The sequence below is a fragment of the Cajanus cajan genome, chromosome 9 (assembly GCF_000230855.2).
Source record: "Cajanus cajan strain Asha chromosome 9, NIPB_CcT2T_4, whole genome shotgun sequence".
NCBI lineage: Eukaryota > Viridiplantae > Streptophyta > Magnoliopsida > Fabales > Fabaceae > Cajanus > Cajanus cajan.
Genome location: NC_138525.1, coordinates 5813015 through 5840444, shown reverse-complemented (window position 1 = coordinate 5840444; position 27430 = coordinate 5813015). Strand labels below are relative to the sequence as shown.

Sequence of the window (27430 nt, the reverse complement as noted above, 5' to 3'; positions counted from 1 at the left end):
TGTTGAAAAATTATTTCATAATTTAAATTTTAAATTAAATATATTTTCCAGTTTCAATTAATTAATCTTCTAACAATTTTGACCAAATTGTATATTTTATCTTTTGTATGTTATGTTCTATCAACATTTTTGAAAGTTAGAATTTATTGTTGCTTGATGAGTTAAATTGCATTGATTTAGTTTTTACTATATTTCATTGATTTAGTTACATTTACTTGGAAGAGGGAAAACAAAGATAATGAAAAACAATAAGAGTATCACATTATAGAAAATAACATATATCTCTCACTTAAAGAAATAATTCTCTTATTATTAAAAGTGTGTTTTCTAGCGGTGATTTTTGGTTTGGAGATCTTCTGTTACACACAATTAATCTGATCTATCGTATTTAGTACACTTTAACCCAATCTTTCCTAAATTTTTATTTTATTTATTTTAGTCATAGTTATTTTAATTTATTGTTTGATGATGTTCATTTTGATGTGATTTAACCGATAAATAATATTTTTTTTATTTTTATTTCCATGATTCTAACCTAATAATACATATTTGATTAGAACTTTTGTCCCTCTAATCTTTCTTATTAGTGATAGCAAATGCCATTCGAATAACTTTTTATTAAGAATTAGTGTTTTTTTGTTTCTTTTGTTGTAATTTTTAGAATGATTAAAAAATATATTTGTCGATTAATATTAGTTGACATAATTGATAACGATTTATATCTTTTAATCAAGTTGTTTAAAATTCAAATATTAATTTTAGATGTAAAATAGATTGTGTTAAGAGCATAATATACACCTAAATTTTTTTTCACAATTTTCAACGAAAATTTTCAACGAAAATTAATCATTATTTTGAATGATAAACTACATTGATAAATTTTTCGTAATTTGGACTTGTATTATAGTTGAAAAAACAAATTTGTTAAAAGCCGGTGATTATTAAGTTAAAAATTTGTATCTAATAATCTATAAATTTGAATCACCCATTTAATTCCATAAAATTTTAAATAAAATAAAATATGAGGAGTTGAGGTAATATGTAAAAAAAAATTGGTTGAAATTTTGTTACCATAATTGTTACCTATTAAAATTTGTTTGAAACTCCTATTTCTTTAAAGTGATAAATATGTTTACGATAAATAATCTTTAAATTTCTAAAACTTTTGGGAGGAAAAATCTAAATTCATTAAGGTCTTTTCTTCTCTTCTGTTTAACTTAATTTTTGTTTTCTCTCCTTGATTAATTTATCTCAACAAGTTAGTTAATGACTGACAGCTTAGCTCTAAGTTGTGATATAGACAAAAAGATTAGCAACTTGTGACTCGATAAATCTTGAGTATGTCACATAAATAAACAAATAAATCAGTTTTTTGTGGCAATGTGTAGGGTCATGTTCTGTCTGAGGTTGGGGTGTCAATTGGTTATTGGAGATCATGCATTTACTTTTGGATTTTGGTGCCTAATTAGAAAACTCCACAAGGAACATACAAAAATCTATCTTTTAACTAATGAGGTGACTTATGCGAACTGGTTGCACTTTACAATTTACGTGGCTGCAATGTAATGGTTTATTTTTTTGAAAAAATATTTATAATATTTTATGAATTTCGTTCATGATTAACTTCTTAGTAACTGATTTGAATAAAAAAAAAATCTTTGTATCTTATAATTAAAACTAAATGTCTGTCCTCTTCTTGATTTGTTCAATGTGAAATAAGATTTCATAATTAATAACCTCAATGATTTTTTTTTATCTAATTCAACGAGGAACTAATAATATATATATATATATATATATATATATATATATATATATATATATATATATGAGTGTGTTAATGCATATGTTAGTATAATATAGTCACATGAAGTGGGAGAGGTAATTAATGCTGCATCTAAACCACAATAATCTTGAAGTAGTGTAATTAAGTGTTTGAAATTGAAAGTCTTGATTTCCATGGTTAATTTTTTGAGTTTAAATTAATTCCAAATGAATTCATTGGGTCCATTTCGCCACCTTCTGCAAATAAATTACGGTCATCATTCAATCTTAACTAAGGACCAAATGAAAAATGGAACTAAATATATGACAATTTCGTTAAGACTTTGGAGACAAAGTAAAAAAAATTTGCTTTAGACTTTTTTTTTATTAAAATATTTTTTAATAAGTATAGTTTGACTTATTTTACCTTTTAATTTTTATAGTTTAAAATAATTTTTTTGATTCATATACTATACTTATCTTTTTCATCAATTTTTTAATCCTTATAGTTTAAGATAATTTTTTTTTGTCTCTATACTTGCAATTCTTTTAGTTTATATCGTTATTTTTTTTGTAATGTTATTTCTTTCATGTTGACATGACAAAAAATATTAATTTAATTTTGTATATTTAATGTTGAAATTATTTTACTGAAGTTACTCTAAATTAGGTGTTTCAATATCTCGTGCTTCTTTTGTAGCTTCATTTGCAACATTCATTGTTAAAACACCATTTTTTTACTTTTATAAAATTGAAGAACTCTATCACATCAACATAAAATATATAGTAGTATAAAAAGAAATTAATGATAATAACTAAAATAATTGAAAAAACTGCAAGTATAAGAACTAAAAAGATCTATCTTAAATTATAAGGATTAAAAAGAATTGAAAAAAATAAATATAAAAACTAAATTTTTTTATCTTAAACTATAAGAATTAAGAGGTAAAATAAGTGAAATTATAGGAAGTTAAAAAATATTTTTTACTATTTTTTTTATTTGCATGTTAATCTAAACTGAGATGATTCAGAAGGGATTAATGATTGTTTGGCAAAGAAACTTTAGGAACGTGATATGCGTGTTTGATTCCCTCCATACTATCAACCTAGTTTTGGGATCAAGGGAGCCTTTTCACAGGTATGCGGTGTTAGTCGCGGAGATAAAAGATTTGTTAGATCACGAGTGGAGAACGTCACTGGTGCACTCCTTACGCAAAGGTAACCAATGCACTGATTTTCTGTCCAAGTGGGGTCCAAATTGCGAAAACGAGCTAGTAATCATTGATGACATCCCTGTGGGGTTGCAGCCTCTGCTTCAAGCAGATAGTTCAAGTATTTTGTTTAGGAGAGTTGAATTTCTTTATGTCCTCTTTTTTCGCTTTTTGCCTTTTTTGCTATGTATTACTAAGGTTTATGATATATGCACCTCCTTTTTTCTATAAATACACCTCCTTTTTAAAAAAAAAATAATTAAAATTTAAAATATTCTTAATTTTTTTTAATTTTTAATTTTTTATATTTTAATTTTACATCCACAATATTTAATTTGATTTTTTTTCACATATTTTTTCTTCTTTTTTCAATTTTTACATACACCCTCTTACCTTTCTTTCACCTCACCTATTTTGATAGCATGTGAAAACTAAAAGAGAAAAAAAATATGTGAAGAAAAAGAAGAAAATTGCAAATTGAAAGTTAAAAATATAAAATTAAAATTTTTTTGAAAAAAAATTATAATATTTTATAATTAAAAAAAAAATAAAAAAGGTGTTCTTATTTAAAAAAAAGAGGTGTATATATCATGAGTCTATTACCAAAAAAGAAGTAACAAATGGCCCATATTAAGTCCAATAATGTGCAATTGTATGCGTATTCGAAACAAAGCCTGGCCCAAAAATGCTCCCTTATCTACTAGAATCCAATTTTGAATGGGTTAATTATAGTGTCTGATACTTGATCAGACACCCACGGGACGCGTTCTCCAAAATGGTGGTGACTGGTGAGTTTTTTCAAACGCATTTAACTAGAAAAAGAAAATTAAGATGAATATCAAAATTTATGCTAGATTTTACTAAACTAACTTTTAAGACAGTTTTTGAGCATAAATTACTTAACCTCAAATTACATTTAATTAAAATTAATTTTATGAAATTAAGATAATCGAAAAATAAATTTACAAATACTAAGCTAAACACAATATTCGTTGTTTTTGAACGCTGCGAATTGAGACAATCAAAGGTTTGGAAGGTAGGCTTACACTGAAAGTGGTTTACTCAAAAGGAGTGCATGCTTCCCTTGTTCATAATCTGGGCAACCTGAATAAAGATTACAACTGAGATTTTTAACGTTGTAGTCGAACTATTTTATTTTATTTTATTATTTTCTTTTATCTTTCTATAGAACTTTAAAAAAATTACTATTGTTCAAAAAAAAAAAAAGAACTACTAAACATAACATAAGGCAAAGCATTGTGACATTGACAGATCTAATATTAATTAGCCATTCAGCCCAATTTTAAAGCTTGTTTTTTTTTAGCAACTCAAACTTTATTCTTCATGGATAGATAACCAAAATGAAGGGGTTCAGGGTATAACTATGTAACTTCTGGTAAAAGAAAATATCACTTTTAAATTAATATATGTAGCCCCACTCAGCAGTTTTCATTATTTAGTATCCATGTCAAATGGAAAATATGTATCATTAACCCACTTTTTCTTCCATATCATTTTTACCATTTTTCTTCTATATCACTCTTCAATTTTATCGATCCTATATTACATTTATCATTTTATCCTTCTATTTTATTTTCTTCCTATATATCTTTGTAATTTTTTCCATCCCGAACTATATCTCATTTTGATATGAACCTTCTCATTACTCGGGTCAAATTGTTGATGGCACAACTGTAGTCATCCTACATTTTGATTTCCTTCTATAAAACACAGTATCTAGTTGACCATAACATAATCAGATCAGATGCTCCAATATTGCCTTACCTTCCTCCTTTAGCTTAGCGACACTCTAAAATCCTCACTTGAATTGAACAAGGAATGGACCATGTATACCGCTGTATTAGCAGACATGATTTAAAATGTTACTGTAGGTGCATTCAGACCGATTAGAATGCAGGAATGTATTTGGTGGATTGAGCTAGCATTGTTTTTTGATTGGGTAGGAGCCTGGGACTGAACCTACGAAAAATAGAAAAGTCATCATTATGTAGTGTGCTACTAGTGCACTTTTTCTATGACAATCCCACACCCACCACTAAATGCACTCAGGTTCCACTTGTGTCTACGATTTCTTATTGGATTACTGAGTCAAGTGATACGAATTGAGTTTCAAACATACATGATGATTAACCATTTCTTCCATAGTCTCCTTCAAAGATTCTTATCTTTAATTTGTCGTCCATCTTCAAGTTGCACTTGCTGCTCCATGCGACTCATAAACATATTATGATAGTTATTCGGATTTCGGGTTTATAAGGGTATTTGCACACACACTCCACGTACAATAGTAAGATATTATCCATTATAAGATTAACTTTAGCAGGTTTAAGTTTTAGCCATCATCCTAAGTACCTCTCAATCAATAGAATATATGTGGACTTTATAAACTCTTGTTCTTTCTTTTACTTTATCGATATAGGATCTTATTTGTATCTCAATAATATATGAAAATTGCACTTTCACTTCCCAACTTTTTTCTAAAGGAGGAGAATGCTGTGGATGACCTTTAATGCCAATTTGGAAAATGGGCACAGAAAAGTGTCTGGTATACTGCTATACACTCTCTTTGCATGTGCCGTGCCACGAGGACCAGTGATTTAGCGGTTCAGCAGTTTCTGGGGAAGGGCATATGTCGCTTAAGTGGTTTCCCTCAATCATATGCAACGCTTCAATTATGGTCTTATGAATCATTTAGGTGCCATTCATGATTTTTGCTTAGTCAGAATAAACAGTAATTAACAAAATGTTTGATGTATAACTCACTTTCTTATGCTAATTCAAAAGAAAAAAAAAAGTTCAAATCTTATAATAATTAAAGATTGTCTCATTGAAATCTTTATTTTATGCATTCGATTGGCAACCCCATTTGGTGTGAGACTGTAATAAGCAGCAACTACTAGTACTGGCCGTTGTAATTTTTGACTTGGAATGGTGGGAAAATACAATGCTAGCTAGGAATGAGAAATACGCGTGTGAAAAATGAAATAGGTCGTTGCTCTTGTAATTATTATAAGCAATTATCTTCTTGAAAACTAGTGGTTGTTTATTGACAAACATGGATCTTTGTTTGGCCTCAATTTGGTCATATGGAAATTATGTTTCCTTTTTATTGAAGGAACAAACATCCGCATAATTTGTGGACACTCCTACATCTCGACATCGCTGTGGCTACAGGCTTTCGCCATAAAGATTTTTTCAAATTGTGCAAGTTGCTCAAGTGTGTGTGAAACATGTTATCTTTTGATTTATCTTGTACATGTAGCAATATTAAAATTTGATTGTGATGAGAAAGATACGGGTTTTACTGGTTAAGGAAGAATTGAAGAGATTAATTTCTGCTTCATTAATTAGTAACCTCATGCTTTATTAATTAGTTTGTGGTTAGCGTTGTTGGTATGATTGATTATCATCATTATTACTCGGTCAAAGCTTCGAGACGTGTATTGACAGGGAGGACATTGTGATTGGAGACCTTTCAATTTTGAAGTCACTGATTAATTCTTCACAGCACTCACACACTCTATGCTTGAGGAGTCACTGGTAATGAACGTGTCGAATATATATGCAATGTTAGTTACATCCTCTCAGCCGTGCTAGTTATGGCAATGCTCTCAGAGCTAGTTTTTAGAGACCAAAGCACTTGGTATATGCTTAATTTGAGACAGATAGAGTACTAGACTACCTCATTGTAGAATTTTTAACACACTGTTCCCACTTCAAAATCTATTAAGTTATTCTTTTACATTCTCAGTTAAATATAGCAACTTAGCAATCAATCCATAGTTTGAGGCATGCGCAACGATTGATGTCTCTGTAATATAAGCTAAAGCCAATTATTTAACTATATATGGAAGTTGCGAGGAAATTATTAATAGTATCTATTTATTTAATTTTCAAGTTCATGTGCAGAAACAAGCCTTTTAGTATCAACTGTTTTAATTTTAAGTCCCTCCCATACACGTGTACAAGGGTTTAGATATCTATTAGATGGGGTTTATTTAGAATGTCTGAATTTTTATTTTAAATTTAATTTTTAACCACATTTTTAAATTGATTATTTTTTTATATATTGAAATGGTCGATTCCATGCTTTACAAATGAAAAGAAAAGAATGTTTACAAGGGTCTTTTGAACAAATCCTAAACTTTTTTATAGCAACCTCTGAATCCACCCTCTGTCAATGTGTAGGAGTTGGATGTTATATATATATGATAATGGGTGTTATGGGAATGTAAAAAAAGAAAGTGACGTGAGACACATTTTTTTCTTATTTGCATGCAAGAAAATAGGAAAATAATAGGTGATTTGAGTGCCGACACCACACTATATATATGTGTGTGGCTGCCAAAACCTCTTTCTTAACATATCGTTGATCTCTTTCTATCTTCATTGCTTTCTTCTTTAGTATCACAATACTCTCCCTTTAATATCAATCTGTAATAATGGAAGCCAAAATGGATCATACCCAAGATGGTACTGTTGATTTCCGCGGCCAGCCTGCTCTTTCATCTAATACTGGCAAATGGAAGGCTTGTGTTTTTCTTCTTGGTCAGCATAAATATTTCTAACCAAATATTTTCTCTTTTTTATTAAGCTCTTATTATAATTTGCCATATTCTTTTAATTTCACTAGCTTTCTTCAATCTCGAATATTTTGTTCTGTTGAGAAAAAGAGAAAGAAACCCTTTCATGTGACATGATATATGATGCTTGAGTTTTGCTTCATTTAATTATTGTTTGATGTTGAAGGCTATGAAGCATTTGAAAGGATGGCCTTCTATGGAGTTGCTTCCAACTTAGTGAATTACCTTACTAGCCAACTTCATGAAGATACTGTTTCATCTGTGAGGAATGTGAATAATTGGTCAGGAACTGTGTGGATAACACCAATTCTTGGAGCTTACATAGCAGATTCATACTTGGGCCGCTTCTGGACATTCTGCCTATCATCTCTCATTTATGTATTGGTAAGCTAAGATTAATTTATCACAGACGATCTCTTGAGTGTCCAATTAGAAATAAGCAACTTTGTTTCTTACATTTATCTTTATCTTCCAATAAGCATAGAAGACCCCCTAGCTGTTTGAGATACTTAGCTATTCCATGCAAAAGGTCAAACAAGTCCATTAATTTCTGTTATGGCTAAGATACATTTGCCAAATATATAATTTGTCAACGGCCATAGTCCAAGATATTTTCATTTATGATTGAGGCTCACCATCGACTTATTGCCTAGCCTGAATTATCCAATTGGTGGAAATAAATAATTGTCTTTTAAAGTACGTATATCACCTTTTTAGGAATTAAATATGAGTTAATCACCTATACATTTTCAGTGTAAAGTTTTTATATACCGGTAACTAATTATATCTTCTAGTTATGCCATGTCACTATAAATACATTTACTTTTAACAATGGCATGACACAACTAAAAGATATAATTGGTTGTCAGTGTAAAAAAGCTTTACATAGACAATATATAGGTGATTAACTCATTAAATATTATATTTTATTGTTTTAAATTTTCTTAATATTATTTTGAAATGAAATTTATTTGTTTTAATTAATGGTTGGTTTTAATTATTTTAATCTAAATAAATTTTAATATTTTATATAAATATAAATATAAATTAAAATTATTATCGTATACAACTATACAAGATAATTAAAAAAATGATAACAAGCTTAACTAACTTACATAAGATAATATTAAATTGGATATATATATATATATATATATATATATATATATATATATATATCCGTTTATTCTAAGGATGAGTTTACTTACACTTACTCTATTTAATAACTCATATTTTATATTAAATTTTAACGATCTAATCATTTAATTAAGTTTTAAAGTATAGATCTAGTCTGTAAATTTTTAAAAAATTTAAAAATTATTTGATATTGAATTTCATCAATTTAAATTGACTAATATTTATAAAAATATTTTGCATGTTAATTTGAATTAATGTACTGAAGTATTAAATAATTTTTAAATTTTTTTAAAAATTTACAGACTTAATCTATGCATTAAAATATTTAAATTCAATCGTTAAATCATTAAAATTTGATGTAAAATATGAGTTATTAAATAGAATAAATCTAAGTAAATTTACTTAATGTCTCCTCATATATATATATATATATATATATATATATATATTAATTATGCACTTAAGATTTATATCCCCTGAAATGATTGAGTTTCTAGTAAACAATTATACTTATACTTTACTTTTTAAACTTCACTTCCTCACCATGGCCTAGCTTGATAGAGTCCAATTAGCAACAATAAACAAACCCTGAATTACCGGGCTGGGCTGGATCCACTCAAATCAACATTTCTTGCCGATGTATTGCATACCATATTACGCACACACAAGTCCAAACGAATGTTATGCACGACCTTATTTAGTTTTTTTTTTTTATATATATAATTTTACGTGGATAGTTTTTTTTTTTAATATAATTTTACATGTACATGTGTTTGGCAAACCACTACATACACTTGTGCTTCTACTCATCACAGGGGATGATTCTTCTCACTTTGGCTGTATCACTCAAGAGCTTGAGGCCAACATGCACCAACGGCATTTGCAGCAAGGCTTCCACCTTACAAATTTCATTTTTTTACATGGCACTCTACACTATGGCAATTGGAGCTGGTGGAACAAAACCCAATATCTCAACCTTTGGTGCAGACCAGTTTGATGACTTTAATCCCAGTGAGAAAGAGATCAAGGCCTCTTTCTTCAACTGGTGGATGTTCACCTCATTCTTAGGTGCTTTGGTAGCCACTTTAGGCCTAGTCTACATTCAAGAGAATTTGGGATGGGGTCTAGGCTATGGCATTCCAACGGTTGGTCTTCTATTGTCCCTTGTAATTTTCTATATTGGGACACCAATTTATCGCCATAAAGATAGGACATGCAAAAGTCCTGCAAGAGACCTAATTTGTGTCCCAATTGCTGCCTTTAGGAACCGAAGACTTCAACTCCCTACTAACCCCTCAGGTCTTTATGAGCACGAGCATCAACATTACATTAGTTGTGGAAAACGACAAATCTATCACACATCAGCTTTGAGGTACACTATTTTGTTCTTTTTTCTGTGGAGCAATTTCTAGCTATTTCTTTTTCTGAGGTTGGTAGGAGGGGAATCTGTCTATACTTGCACTCTAACAATTAAGAGAAACTTAAAAAGAAAACATATTGGAGCGAGCACACAATTTCGTAATGATAATTTTGGACAAATTACAATGCATGATTGTGGTATAGAAAACTGATTTGATTGAGTTACTGTTCATTTGACAACTTGATATGGCTCATGGTATTGGTAGTGGCGACATGGTGGGGTAATATACAGTAAAATTTGAAAACTGAAAAGGCATTTGTTATCTTAACACTCATTCTTTCACACCTCAATTTTTCCTTCATTTTACACTTCTTTCGATCTCTCTTTTGTTCATCTTATCATACATTATACTTATTATCTTCTTTATTTTCTTTTTTAATTATCTCTTTCATAATATTGTTTTGTGATATTCTGATTACTAAAACGCATACAAAATGTGACTTTTTTTACTAGTTAAAAATTATTAAAAATCATAAATTTTGTGAATTTTGAATCTCATTTAATTAATCTTTCTTATAATTTATCGGTAGAACAAATCAAAATTTATGATTTTTATCTATTAATAATAAAAAGATACGAGTAAGAGAGTGTTAAAATGAATGTTGATAACATTTTTCTTAATATATATCTAATTAAAGACCCCTCCCCTTTAATCACTTGGCCCTGGACGCTGATTTTAGTTTTTAAAGTTTCCCAGACTTAATTTGGCAACTATATCAAACATGGGTTAAGTGAGTGCACTTTATGAATTTAGGTTTTTGGACAAGGCTGCAATTAAAGAAGGCAGTAACATTGGTTCGTCAAGGGCACCGTTGAGCGTTACCCAAGTGGAAGGATTCAAGCTTGTGTTTCGTATGGTCCTAATATGGCTTGTCACCCTGATTCCTAGCACTATTTGGGCTCAAATAAACACTCTTTTCGTGAAACAAGGTATAACCTTGGACCGAAAGCTTGGTCCTAGTTTTCAAATTCCAGCAGCTTCTCTTGGGAGCTTCGTGACCCTCTCCATGCTTCTCTCAGTGCCAATATATGACCGATATTTTGTGCCATTCATGAGTAGGAAAACGGGCAACCCTAGAGGAATCACGTTGCTTCAAAGGCTCGGAACTGGATTTTCAATTCAGATTGTAGCCATTGCAATTGCTTATGCAGTTGAAGTTAGAAGAATGCATGTCATAAAAGCAAATCACATAGTTGGTCCTAAAGACATTGTCCCTATGAGTATATTGTGGCTGTTGCCTCAGTACGTTCTAATTGGGATAGCTGACGTGTTCAATGCCATTGGATTGCTAGAATTTTTCTACGATCAATCCCCAGAAGACACACGAAGTCTTGGAACAACGTTTTTCACTAGTGGGATCGGTGTTGGGAACTTCTTGAACAGCTTTTTGGTGACGATGGTTGATAAGATTACAAGGAGTGAGAGAAAGAGATGGATAGGTGACAACCTAAACGATTGTCACTTGGATTACTACTATGTGTTTCTGTTAGTCCTATCGATTATGAATTTAGGTGCGTTTCTTTGGGTATCAAGTAGATACATTTACAAGAGGGAGAACATGGGAGAAGAGACTGTGTGTGTTCATGTGGAAGGCAAAGTGTGATCAATTTTTATGTATCAATATCATTACTCATTAGGCGTCATCATCTTCTCTCTATAAAACATGTTTTGGCTTGGGTTTCTCTATAGTTATGCCACATATATTGTAACCGTGTTTATTATCTTCACCGCAACACGTGGAAAATGACTCGCTGACATTTTTATTATCCTAAATTCGATGTTTATTAATTATTTTTATTATAATTTAAAATAAGATAAAGATTAAATTAATTTGTAAATCTCTATAATTTATTGAGTTTTTATTTAAATTCCTGTAGTTAAATTAAAAAAATGCACTTTAAAAATTATTTATAATTAAAAAATCTTATAATTGAGTAGTCTTTACATGCTAATTCTATTAATTTATACATATTGAATATTATAATGTAACATAATTAGAGACAATAAAGCGAATTATTGAACTTAATGACCAAGTCCGTCTAACTTGTCAAAATTAATATGTCAGGTGTAATAACATGTCTAATCCACCAATTTGTCGCAATCCATCATGCCTAACTTGTTGAGTCTAATATTTTTTTAATTTATTTTATATTTAAATGTGTAATAAATTTGAAACTTGAGTGTTACAAAATAGTGCATAATCAATCATTGTTAAAGATATGTTTGCTACATACTTTAAAGTTAATTTAAAATTAAAAAAAAACCCAAATATAATAAATTATAATTTTAAAATTTAAAATATAGTAAATTGTTTTCTAATAGTGAGATAAAAAAATTATGCTAAGTTTAAGAAACTATTAATATACTTTGAATCATTAATTTGATTAAATTTTTTAATTAATCAAATTAATATTAAAATAAAAATCTTAGGCTACTAAAATTAGCATGATCAATAAGAGTGATTAAGATAATTAGAAATGTGAAGATCTAAATTTGATTTCCATTACTATTATCTTTGTGGTCTTTCTTTTTAAAAAAAAAAAAAAACTGTGGATCAAATTAAATTTTTAATCCATTATTAGGAGGACTGTCCCCTCTTGCTCCATTTTTAGCAAGCTAATTAATGACAAATTGGGGCAAAATAGAACAAGTTGACCCGTTTTATATTACTCTTATGTATGATAATAATAAATTTTTTTATGGGTATTCTATTATAGTGATAACTTTTTATGATTGGTTTCTATATCCTTAATATCATTTGCTGTTGGAGTCAATATACAGAAGAGTAAAATAAACAATCCACCCCTTATGCTCAGATGGGCCAAGGCCACAACCACGATTCTATTAATTATTCAACTGCCCCTAGCTTGACCACAATCACAACTCAAAAACCACCAAATCACTCTCAAACACCAGATAGTCGTAAGCACTCTTCCGTAAAATAGGTAGAGACCACGACCCCTACACTAAATCCAACATGGGATACCTCTAAAAAGGCAATAGGACCCACCAAACATAGTTTGGGTTAATCACTAGCTACACTTCATGTGAAATGTTGTAAAAATTGGATTATTATTAAACTGCTCAGAGTATTAAGTTAATAAGTAAGAAATTAAATAAAAAATTACTAATTAAATTTGTATGATTTGAATTTATTAAAATATTAAAAAAATATTCAAGTCATATATATTTCGTATTTATAAATTACAATATCATTTATTTTATGTTTTAAAAAGGTTTTTAAAAAAATTGTAGTTAATATAATATTGATAGAACAATCAAATTATAAATTGATTAACTACATAAAATTAATATAATTAAATATATAATTTTAAATTAAAAATATACTATATAAATTATGTAAGTAAGTTGTATAATAATAAAATATATTGATTTAATGATCACTAAAATTTTAAATAAACACATTTATTTTAATTCAATTTCTATTTTATTTAAAATTGTCTTTTGTATATAAGAAAAATAGTCAATAGCATTAGGTATTACTGATAAAAAAAAAAACAATATAACATAATACATAGTATAGTTATCAAACAAAACCAGAAAAGTTGAAGTGGTGTAGCGGTTATGAAAGCAGTCCAAAAATGCAATGAACATGGCTTGATTCTCACGAGTCACGACCTGCATGGTTATCGTATGTTTTGCTTTTAATTACGTTTACGTGATGCATAAATTCATGTTCAGCAACGAGGCATCACGAGAAAATACGAAAATCATGGTTGATCCAACTGTTTTTTAACCACGATATGTCACCGGATTTCGAATCCATTTGACTGGTTCAGCCTAGACTTATGAAATGCGTATCTGCTCAAAAAAAAATATATAATTGTCACGTTAGAATATTACTTGATCATCATAATAAAATAAAATAAAACTATTCTTTTTCTTTGGTACATTACAAAGAAAAAATCATTGCTACATCACAATATTCATTTAGTGTAAATTAATTAATAGAGATATGAAATCAAAAACATTCTGTATGATACTTAAAAACTATTAATATTTATTAAATTAATAGATATTGTGTTTAATTTTTAAATTTCAAAATCTTAAATTTGGATCTTGAATTTGTAAGAATAATTAATTTTTAATATTATTTTTTATTATTTAAAAATTTAAAATAAAATAATTCAAAAATTATGTCCATAAAATAAGAAATCATTTTTATATATAGGTACTAGTGTTATTATGTAAGAATTTAATTAATTAAAATATTTTTAAAAATTTTAATTAGAAAGACTTGATTAAAATTTCAATAAAACTGTAGGAACTTGTGAATTAATTTAACCTAAAATAAAGTCATGTGAAGTGAATAGTACTTTTTTTTATGCTTCGTATAGCAATCATGAAGTGAATAGTACTAGATTGAAACAAATTCAAACTTTTGAAATGTCTAATATATATTTAAATAAAGACAGGGGTAAATGATTTTTTTTCTTAATAACAAACTTTCTAATTCATTAATAAATTTTAATTAAATTAATTTATAAATTCTTATAATTATATAGAACTTTTATTAGTTAAGTCTTTTATAATTAGAAACACCTTAAAAAAATTCTTTATAAAAAGCATCACATCATCATCATCCAATACCAGCATAATTCATTAAATTTATAGAGATTTAACTGTAAATTAGAGAAAATTATAATTACTTAGAAGATTAAAATTGAATAATTATAATATTTAAAAGATGAAAAGTGAAATTAAGTCAAATATAAATTAATAAATATAACAACATTAATTAGTGTGTAATTTCTTTTTACCAAATTAGTGTATATAAATTTAATTAATTTTTTAAATTAATAATATTTTTTTAGAATGTTTTAAACTATAAAGATTCAATTAAAGTCTTTAAAATTATAGGGATCTATAAATTAACTTAACCGTAAGGATGTAACTTTTATTTTATCTAATTATAAAAATAATGTGCGAAATATACCTTGAAAATAATATATAATGGAAAGAATGTTGTTTAATTATTTTAATTTTGTACTGCAGACTAATTTAACTATTCGAACAGTGTTTAAATTTAATCTTTAATAGAAATAATTTTTAATCAAATTTTACTTATTTTTAATCGAATTAAATTAATTTAAAGTAAAGTTTTAGGATATCATTAACAGATATATCTTTTTTAGATTCTTAAGTAAGACTTACATGTATGCATCATTTATTTTTATTCTTTTTAATTTAAGCATTTTTATAAACATTTTCCTCTTCAATTCAATATTTGACATCTCTCTTTCAATTCTTAAATGAATCCCACAAAAATTCTTACATTTTTATATATTATCAAAAATTTACTTATTGACTTATTTTTTTTTATTAAGCTATAAATTTTTATTCTACTGTTTTGTGAAAAAAAATTCATGATACACAATAAAAAAAATTTAATCAAATTTTATTTAAAATAATGAAGCCAACTAAATTATGCAATTACAATAATACAAAAATTACAAGTTAAAAAAAGATTCATAACTAAAATAATAAGTAATTTTTATAAATTAAACCATGCTTATAGAATGACACGAAATTAAAATAGGGATTAATTTGATTATCATTTGATTCTATTCAATGAAAATAAATCAAATAGATAATTAAGAATATATAAAATTGACTTAAGAAAGAATTTTAAGAGACAAAAAAGTGAAAGAGAAGAAGAAAAAAATTAAGAAGTTGGTAAATAAAAATATACAATAAACTTTATTTATATAAGTATTGATATATAAAATTATATTAAAAAATAATTTTATAACGTTCAAAATATAACATTAATATTATAAAATATAACGTTAATTTCATAACATCAGATAATTTTAATTTCAAAAGCTAATTTTAAAAATATATTATAATATTGATTATTAACTAAAAATAATTCAGAAATAACTTTATTGATTGACATATGCTAATAAGCATCAGTTGAAGTATAAGAAATTGTGTTGCGGATCCTTAAGATATTGGTATAAAAGGAAAAAAAAAAAAACTATCTATAATTATTTGAATCATTTCAGTAGTACTAATGATTGATTTGTTGGGTAAATCTTCAGCTGTTAGGAAAACTAATTAATTGTTATTATTGTGGAAAAATAAAATCATAGTGTGGTCATGTAAGTTATTGGGAACCATCCATATATACGAGTGCTACTTGAATCAGTAAGATTATTCTAATTCATCGTCCATGTACATATAAAATTAAAAAAAGAAAGCGGTGAAAGAGATTAATTTAATCAATTTCCAAATTAGCCAGTTCATGTATATTATAAGTATAAAGGGCAACATAAGTATTATAGTCTTTAAGACTTTGTTTTCTCTCCATCAATTGTCTAAACTTTTGACAATTCAAACAATAGCAATGTGAACCAATCAAAAAGTCCAGATCCTTTGCATCTTTGGCAGATGGTTAGGTAAAAATAAAATCAACTTATGCTTTTCCAAAAATATTATACAATTAAAAGTAAAACGAGCCTGCATTTGAGAGCCATATTAAATTGTAATTGATTTTCATGCAGAATCTTTCTCCCATCGGAGTTCATTTGTTAAATAGTACGTATAAGCACAACTTCTTATGAATACAAATATAAAACTAATAAATGTTATATTTCATCATAATAAATTAAAATTATTAAATTTATGTTTGTCTCACTTTACCAAAGCAATATCCTGTGACGGAAGTTTTGCCCACTTGAATTTCTTGTAAAAGTAATTAAAGTATAACATTTATGCACCAAATTACCAGCCAAAAGTCGCCAAATATAATTACCATTCAAGCTCATTCTATATTTAAGGTTAAAAATGTATTGATATACCGTATTAAATTTTTATTTTTATTTATTTATTAAATTTATTTTGATTTTTTATTTTTAAAATGTTTATTTTGATATTTTATTTATTAAATTCAAATCGATTTGATCCTTTAAAATTAATAATTATTTTTAATTTTGAGACATCTTTTAATTGATTTAAGACTTTATTTATCTTTCATTAGATTCACTTATATAAAAAGTATTAAATATAATTAAAGTTTAAATAATTTTTTTTATAAATATAATGAAAATCGTATAAAAATAAGTAAAAAAATTATCAAAAAATATAGTTTCATATTATTTTTTAGTTGTTCATGTGATATATTTTTACATAATTTTTATTATATTTATAACTCATTTTAATTCAAACATCAATTGTAATTTTCACACAGGTAATTCTAATATTACATCTTAAATTAATTAAAATTGTGCTGTAAAGTTTAAAGTTATTGTTATTTTAAAAGGATCAATTATTTGATCTAAATATAAAAAAGAATAAAATAAATGTTTTAAATTTTAACATTTAAAATATCAAAATAAAATTAAAAATACAATAAAAAACCACAAATATATTTAACCTATACTGTATGATTTATATTTAAACCAAGTTTCAAGGCTGGTGGCATAAATATTGTGTAGGACATGCTACCAGAAGAAGAAAAGAACAGCTAGCAACAGTAGTTATGTTATGTCAAACCACTCGAATTGAATCTCCTTAGTAAATTAATGGTATTAGTTAATCTTATTTTAGCGGTGGGGTTATAATAAAGGCTTGATTATCTTAACTAATATATATAACTATAGAAGAGTGCATGAGGCTTTGGGAGATTCGTTTCACTCGGTCAAACTTTAAATATTTCAGAATGAGTCACTTTGTAATGATGAAAAGACAAGTAATAGCCTAATCATGGTCAAAATCAATAATTCTTAAATAAAGCTCCTCCTAATTTTCCAAAAGACACACAACATGCAATTTTCTTCAACATGCACATGGAATTGAAGTCCAATGTTTCCAACGGTAATATAAAAAAGGTACAGGGAATAAAATGCGACAAAGTATTCCTTAGTCATCCAGAATTTATTGATTCTTATCGTATTTATTCTGATAGTTTAGTTGAAGTATGCTTTTTCTTTCAACAAACCTACTTGGTCCCCCAAAATCAACTTACAGGTCATTTTCTTTTCTTGGTGGGGTGGTGGGTCAAATATATATACACACACAATACTGACTCTATAAATACCACTAAAAATGGTCAGAGATCGGATATAAAAAAGAAGATTAATATATAATCTAATTGATAACAACTATGGTTTTCATTTTCATTAGATTTATATATGTTTTTGTAACTACAGGGGTATCATTGAGTGAAATTAACAAGAAAGGGTTTGGTATATGAGAGGTCGCACTCATCTTATTTCATTAATTTGTAGCACTTTGTTTAATATGATGGAAATAAATTATAAGTATGAAATAATATGAACGAAAATAAGAAAGAGAGAAATAAGGATAGATGGGAAATATAATAAAAATAAATGTGTTTGATTTAATTAAAAGAAATAAGTAATGGATAAATATAAAAATGTTTTTTAATTAAATAATTAATTGATTTATGATTTAATAGAATCAATAATAAAGTCAATTACTTTTTTTTATCTAATTTATTAAATCAAATATTTAATCAATTAAATCACAGTAATAAAGGTTTCTTTTTTGTATTAAACAATACTGATAATTGATCATGTCGCTTTGAGTGCTTTTGTGAAGATATAATTTTTAAATTTTCAACTGTTTTTTATGGAAAAAAAAAAACTGTTAGCAAAATAAGTTGTGTATATACTTTTGTAAGAAGAGCTAAAATTTGTATAAAAAAAAAATAACTTTTTTGTTCTGAAAAATGTTGTTTTCGTGTATAGAAAATTTGAAACGGATGATTATTTTTGTAACAAATTTTTTTCCTCAAAGCTGATTTATTATGTAAATTTTTTTTATATGTAAATAAATTAAACAACCTCGCCTTATTTATTCATTTATTTATCTTTTTGTCTAATTTTTCTTTTTCTCCTATTTTTCTAGCATCTCTACCACACTAAATGAATTGAAGTGTTCTTTAAATCTCTCTCTTTTTCCTGTTTTCCCCTCTCTCTATATGTACATGTATTTATGTATATATAATATTAAATATTTATCTTGGATAAAAATGTTTTGCAGGAATTTTTATTTAGCGATAGTTTTAGACATTTTCGTAATATTGTATTCTTTCAATTTATCCTTTTCATATTTATTTTTAAATTTAATTTTAATATTATTTATGCATTCAAATATATTTATTTATTATAATTTTTTCAGTTATATAAAATAAACTTTTTATCATGTTAAAATATTAGTGTGTATATATTATTTATAAGTATTGCATGTTATTCATCTTGTAATGTCACTTTCTTTAAATAATAAGTAATGTAAAAGAGATATTTCTTTTAATAATTAATATACTTTTTATTTTTAAATGGACAATTTTATTCTCTTTTATTTTATTCATAAATTTAAATTATTTCTTCTCTTTTAATGTCTTTTTTACTCAAATTTTTATTCTCTTTAAATAATTGTTCACGTAACTACTTACTACATAATTTTTTATTTAAAAAATAAAGAGATACACGAAATGCTTACTCTTTACCTAATTTCAATAGATTAACTATTTGGTTGTACGCGACTGAGGAGTTTATCCGTTTCTTTCTGTATTCAAACCCAAAAAGTTGGTATATTTGTAAACTAATCATTGGTTAACTTATTTACTAACACATGATGGAGCTGTTATCTATTTAATGGGGATTAGCTTTTTGCCCTTTTACCATTATAATATATAAATATAAATATTTAATACAATATTTTTACATATCGAGTATATGCAGTTCAAACAAAGAAATGAAAGAGAAAAGCATGCACGATCTGCAACCACTCCATGCACCCTCCTTTAACTCTGACTTTTTTATTTATTTTTTATTTTTTATGATGATCTTTAATTATAACTTATATATATAATCTCGTACCAATATATGATACATTTAATCATTTTTATGAAACTGCCTATTTAACTATTTGTAAGTTTATATTTTTAGGTTTGAGAATTATGGTTATAAGTAATAATTTAATATTTATTAAAACATTATTTTTTACTTTATTTAAGACATCAAAAAATTTAGGATCAGTTCATTATTATTGTTTAATTAAATACTAACTTTGTTCCTATATATAAGATCTAACTACTTTAATTTGTCAAAATTAAAAAGAAATATTTAATTTAGTTAATAACAAATGTTATATATATATATATATATATATATATATATATATATATTTAAAATTATCTTATATTACTTCTCATTCCTAATTAATACTTATATATTTTCTAACCAATTAAAATTTATATCCTATATTATTTATCTCTCTTAATTAAATCTTTTTTTTTAATCAATTAGAGTATATAATTTTTAGAAGTTTATAATTAATATATTTTATTAAATTTAAAAAACACATAAATAAAATTATTTTAATTTTTTTGGTAGAAATAAAATTATTTTAATATAAAAATAATTAATATATAAAACAATATAAATTAGATTTTATATAAAACAACAAGCAATTACTCTAAATTAGATTCTAAATTAGAAATTGATCTTATGAGACAATATAAGTAAAGGTAGTAAATATCAAATATTATCTCGTCTCTACAGGAAATTTAAGTTGGAAAAAAAGCGTCTACCTATTCGTGCACAAAGAATTTAGTCTTTATAATGAACTACAAAAAAAAACTCAATTTCTATTTTCTTTTTCACATAACTACATATGTAATATTCCATCTCAATTCCATCTCTTTTTTATGTAAATTATTTAGCAATTTCTTATGTAAATCATTTGAAGTTTCCTATGACTAGTTTTTTTTTATAAATTTTAAAATTATAGAATATGTTGGTATGATTATCGGTATCAAATACATAGGAATATCGATATCCTGTCCTACCAATGCCCATGAGTTTTGTGTCAAACGTTCTCTTCCGTAAAAATTCAAAGGCTTGGTTAATTTATTTTTAATATCTAAAATATAAATATGATCTTTTTAATCTCTATAATTTTAAAAAGTTTTATTTTAATTTTTATATTTAAATTTTGTTAAAAAATTTATTAAATATTGTGGCATAAAATCTATCTATTAATATCCTTATTAGTAAAAATATCATATTAAATTTAATTTATGATATATAATTATCTCAATTTATCATTTTTAGATATGTTATTAGTAATATAAAAAATTAAAATAATATTTTTAAAAATTACATGAACTAAAAATAATAATTTTAAATTTAAAAGATAAAAATAAATTTACTGAGACTAAAAACATATATAAACTAAATTTAAATATAAATAATCACTTCACACTAAAATCAATTTCAACCAAAACTAATTTTATATTAAATCAATTACTGAAAAAAAAAGTGCATGATATAATATATACTCCGTAAAGAGTTTATACATCATTGCCAAAACAGACAAAATCTACCTAATTTTAAGCATATCCATGATAATTGAACCTTTATGAGATCCATCAATTTCTTACAGTCTACGATTCTTTTTTTCAAACAGAACAATGCTTGACCAAATTACCATCAACTAATTAAATTGATCTTCTGACCCTTCCCAAGTTCTTCCCTTTTCACAATTCCGCCATATATAATATATTTATAATGTGATTCAGAATAGTCTGTAAGTAAAAAATAATAAAAGTCACTGCATGAATAAGTTAAGGACCACACCTGTGTCGAAAAACTGCAGAAAAGCAATTGTGATGAAGACTTTTAATCGCTCTTGTGTAAGGGGCACCACAGTCCACAGGCACAGCAAATTCTGATCAATTATAACATTTCTTATAACAAAATTTAATTTTGTCGGGATCCTATATCTAAAATCTAAAATCCCAAAAACTAAGACTTTAGATGGAGCAACAGTATACACAACTCTTTGATAATTTAATAATAATTACTTTTTATATTACTTATTATAGATTTGCATTAATTAATTATTTATAATACTTTACTAATTGATGGAATTGTAATTAACTTTTTGTTTTGGTTGGCCTATTATGCAAGTTATCCATATAATACCTACTGAGAAGTTCATATGATATAACTAAAAAATTTGTTTTTCATTCCAGTACATGAAAACCATAGCTATATTTGTCAAAAAGAGGGAAGTGTCACTCACATTTTTTATTGGTCCACTATTCCTTAGCAAAGATTGTTTAAATATGAAACCCTTTGGTATCAATGCAAAATTCTAATATTAATTATTTGTTTGTCATTTGATAGAGATATGATATAACATGTATTTATATATATGATTAAATTAATTTAGGTATATATACTACATATTTCCTTCACACAATTCAAACAATTTTTTATCCGAATAAAACTGAGTGTATTTTGGAATCTTTTGATAAAAGTAATCATAGTTTTGCATTTCTCGGAGTTATATGTCTAGTTGTGTCGATCGCATGAAAATATCACACATCAAATTGTGGATTATATAAAGTAATATAATAAGGGGACCCCAGAGCCCGGAGGAAGAAAAAAGTTTACTAACTACTTTGCCAACACTTTGACAAATCATGGCGAGCCGGCAGCACAAGTCACTGGCTCAAAGAAATTACGAAGCAGCTTCACATCGACCGTTATTTGTATTTTGATTAATCAAATTACAAGCCAAGTAAATTAACACTCCATGCATTGACAATTCAACTATGTTAGGTTAGGTTATGGTAGAGATCAAAGCACCTTGAGATTTAATCTCGCATTGACAAACCTTCCCAGTGGCCATATAAATATGTGACATGCATCACTTAGAAAACACAGTCATAAGCTAATTACTTACTTACTTGTAGGATTTTAGCAATGGCTTCGTTTTGTTCTAGCTTTATAATGAGTTTTGCCCTTTTGGCCCTCGTGTCGGGGAGTGCCAATGCATCACTTTACACAAACTTCTACTCCAGTTCTTGCCCAAAACTCTTTGACACTGTGAAATGCACAGTGGAATCGGCCATATCCAAGGAGGCTCGCATGGGTGCTTCTCTCCTACGTTTGTTCTTCCACGATTGCTTTGTTAATGTAATTTTGCAACATTCCTTAAATACTATTTATTAATTCTGTTTAGTAAGTTAGCTTGATATATAAATTTTGTCTTCAACCTTCATTTTTAACACTTCTGTTTTTTTACATGAAATAACGGATATATTTTTACAAACATATAATTGATGTGAAATATTCACTAATTTTGTGGATAACTAATTTTTGTTTATATATTTTGTTGACCAATTTAGTGAAATATTTTCTTCTAACCAATTTTTTTATACATAAAGGGGCAAAATATATTTGCTAATTAAATTAAATTGAATAAATAAATATTTCAGGGGTGTGATGGTTCGATTCTACTTGATGACACGTCAAGATTCACAGGAGAGAAGAACGCAGGTCCTAACAAGAACTCTGCAAGAGGATTTGAAGTGATAGACAAAATCAAGTCAGCTGTGGAAGAGGTGTGCCCCGGTGTCGTCTCCTGCGCAGACATCCTTGCCATTGCTGCCAGAGACTCAGTTGCCATCGTAAGCAATTATTTGAAATAAGCATGCCATGCATCTTTTAGTTTAACCATAATATCATATCATATATTATTATATGTACTGTTACGAAGAGTATCTGGCAATTATTTGTGTGTTAGAAAAGAAATGAACTAAGAATGTAAAATAATGTTTAAAGCATAGAACAAAACGAAGCCATTGCTAATATATTCCTCGTCATACTTTAGATAGTGCACAAGGTTGACAAAGGCATTCACTAACCTTGACAAATATTTCATTTGTTTTGTCTTTTATTTGGAGAAAACAAATTATTGTCATTTTTATTCTTTTGTCTTTTCTCTTTCTTCCATTTTACACCAATTCAAACAAAGGAAAATGTCATCAAATTCATGTTTTCTCTCAATAATTTTTCTTCTCCACCTCTCTCTTCATCTTTAACAAAAGTGTTGAATATGAAAAAAGATGGTATTGAAAAAAATAAATTTCTGTTTGTTACGAAAGACGTATACCAACCTTTCCCCATGATTAAATTCTATCTCCTAAATAGAATACTGAACTTAATTACTAGCCATCGTTCATATGCTGATATCATGATTAATTAATAAATCTGCTTAAGCTTTCAGCTTGCACGTTTCATTCCTATATATATAATGTCTCCACACACATGACAAACATATCGCAAGACATGACTGAAAATTTTGTTCAATTTGATCAGCTTGGAGGCCCAATATGGGATGTGAAACTTGGAAGAAGAGACGCCAGAACAGCAAGCCAATCTGCTGCCAACAACGACATCCCCGGACCCACTTCGAGCCTCAACCAACTCATCTCAAGATTCAACGCTCTCGGACTTTCCACCAAGGACTTGGTCTCGCTATCTGGTACTCCATCAAACAATAGGGTTAATAATACACCCTTTTTTTTAATAAGATTATTTAACAGAGAGAGACTAATTCCTTTAAAAACAAACGTTCCAAGTGGTATCAAATTAATTCATTCAATAAAAATCATACAAACAAGATCTAATACAGTCAGTAAATAATTGAGTTTCTTAATTATGTACGTTATCAGTTTGATACAAATTAAAAAAACCAGTCTTAGCATTTCTCAAAATTAAATGACCCTGGGTGTTTATAACTTGTTATCTTAGCAACCACTAATGATGTAGTGATTTATTTTCATTTGATACCATTGTATTGTAGGGGGTCACACAATTGGACAGGCAAGGTGCACAACCTTTAGAGGTCACATCTACAATGACAGTAACATAGATAGCTACTTTGCCCGCATGAGACAATCTAGTTGCCCTAGAACCTCGGGGTCCGGGGACAACAACCTAGCACCCCTTGACCTTGCCACTCCCACGTTCTTCGACAATCACTACTTCAAGAACCTCATTCAGAAGAAGGGCCTCCTCCATTCTGACCAACAACTATTCAATGGCGGTTCCACTGACTCCATTGTTCGTACCTACAGCACCAACCCCACCTCATTTTTCGCTGATTTTTCCGCAGCCATGATCAAGATGGGAAACATTAGCCCCCTCACTGGCTCCCACGGAGAAATAAGGAAGAACTGCAGAAGGGTCAACTAATTAAATTGTTAAGATTCCTAAACATAAATATATTATGGATATACACATAAATGTGTGTGTTAAAGTTGTTAAATGTGTTTTGATGTTTTTAATGCTTTGTGCTACCAAGTGTACCTGCATTGCCTATTTTGTTAATTTTGCTTCTAAGTGATGATGTTGAAGTTTAAGGCCTTTGATGTACGTATAAGTTCGTTTGCGACTTTCCTTTTATAATTTTAATCAATTATTATTCCAATCCGATTCTGGTTTTTCTCTTTGCTTTTTATGTCAATTTTCCAGCTTACTTTTCGTATTTTTACTTTCTTTTAATCTGTTTTGTTACGAAACTTTTACTGTTTCACAGTTGAATTATTAATTATTTTAAGGTTCTGATATACACAAATACTTCATGTGAGTTTCCATGTTTAACCACTCATTTAGTTTTTTATTAGTTTCTTTGATATCCGCGACGATGAATTATTAGATATGTGATAAGAAATGAATTAATGAAATCACGATATCTCAAGATCTTTTAGGCTCTAATTGGCAATTAATGTTATTTGTTGAGGATAGTCCTTACTGTCAAATTACAGGCTACATATATTACATGATTATTAAGCAATCATATATGAGCCACGAAATAAAAGGACTTTTAGGTGAGGTAACTGTTGACTTTACTAATACTTATGCTGTTGCAGAGGATAAGGATTGACTTCGTCTAAAAACAAAAACATGAGTATCTATAATCAATTGGGTTGTTGCTCTACTATCAAATCAAAGCAAAGAAATGAGGGTGTTAAATGTATTGATCCGGTCATAAATATCTACATACGAACGAAATAAGAATACCAATAAAATTCAGGTACATATTTGGATTTTTGATGTATATGTTATCAATAAAAGTTCCATTCTTACACATGTTCTTTAAAAAAATTGTAAAGAAAAACAAATTTTACTCTAATAATTTCTCGAAAGGTATTAATCTATAATTTTAATTAAGAGATATCCTTCATATAAATATATTAAAAAAAATATAACGAAAAAGACTTTGTTTGAATAATTTTTTTTCACTAAATATTTATAAAAAGGAAAACAAGAAGGTAAAATAAATTAAATTTCTTTCACATAAATTAAGTTTATGTAAAAGTTAAAATAAATATTTTAAAAAAGTTATTAGGTGAGAGAGTTTCTATAAAAGCTATATAGTGCATAACTTGGTTTTAACTCATGAGAAATTTAATTCATTTTAACTTTGTTTTATTTTCTTTTTCTATAAATTATGTCTATTTTCTTTTTCCAAAGTCTAAGTAAGTTATGACTCGTAACCTTACCATATTGAATTCTTCCAACACTCACTTCAAGCCATATCAATAAGAAATTAAGAATCACCCAAGCAACCCTTGTTGTAAATAATTTTGTCTTAAATTTTGTTATGTCATGATTTTTCTCATTTAAGATAATACATATATAGGACAATTTGGTCTCTCGTTAAGACAAACTTTTGTTGGAAGCCTCGTTAATTAAGACATAGAGCTTTAAATTAGTTTTTGCAACAAAGAAAAATGCTCCAATCATCTTCTTTCACTAGTGCAAAAATAGCTTTTAAGATCGGGGTTTTAAAATCGGTTAAAGGAGAACCGATTTTAAAAGAGGGACGGTGGCATTTTTGTAATTAAAATCACAACTTTTAAAATCGGTTCATTTTTAACCGATTTTAAAGGGTATTTTAAAATCGGTTATTATCTAACCGATTTTAAAAGGTCCATTTTGTTACTACTTTTTAGATCGGTTGTTTTAGAACTGATTTTATATATGATATACAAAATCGGTTTTAGAATAACCGATTTAAAAAAGTATGCAATGTTTCTATTTTTAAAATCGGTCTTATGAGAACCGATTTTGTATGTATATTCAAAATCGGTTCTTTTACTAACGATCTTAAAGGTTCACCACTTTTTCAACTTCTCTCTCGTGCTTCAGTTTTCACGTCTCAGCTTTGTTGTGCTTTCAGGCTCACCATTAGCGTTTTCACGTCTCAGCTTTGTCGTGCTTTGTCGTGCTTCAGTCTTCACGTCTCTCGTCTTCGCCAAGAGGTATGTGTTTCAATCTTCACTTTTTTGTTCTCCGTTAGGGTTTTTTCGCGGACGTCTCTCGTGACGCCATTGTCGCTCAAGTCGTAACCATTGAATCTCCCCCTGGAAGTGGTTGCAGAACAGCGAGGGGATTGGGCTTTGGAGAGGGTTTGCTTTGAAGTGATGTTAATCTTGGATAGT

The 27430-nt window shown here is 27.5% G+C and overlaps 2 protein-coding genes across 2 annotated transcripts; both read left to right on the top strand.

Annotated features, from left to right (window-relative positions):
• The first annotated feature begins 7383 nt into the window (after window positions 1–7383).
• LOC109810296 (protein NRT1/ PTR FAMILY 5.1) lies at window positions 7384–12247 on the top strand. The gene is made up of 4 exons (XM_029273364.2): window positions 7384–7544; window positions 7746–7963; window positions 9532–10088; window positions 10891–12247. Exons 1-4 carry the CDS (start codon window positions 7439–7441, stop codon window positions 11738–11740), a joined length of 1731 nt encoding a protein of 576 aa, XP_029129197.2. The 5' UTR covers window positions 7384–7438; the 3' UTR covers window positions 11741–12247.
• Window positions 12248–22799: 10552 nt separating this feature from the next.
• On the top strand, window positions 22800–25418 carry LOC109807250 (peroxidase P7). Its single transcript, XM_020369770.3, has 4 exons — window positions 22800–23114; window positions 23417–23608; window positions 24300–24465; window positions 24787–25418. Exons 1-4 carry the CDS (start codon window positions 22902–22904, stop codon window positions 25176–25178), a joined length of 963 nt encoding a protein of 320 aa, XP_020225359.3. The 5' UTR covers window positions 22800–22901; the 3' UTR covers window positions 25179–25418.
• The last annotated feature ends 2012 nt before the right edge of the window (window positions 25419–27430 follow it).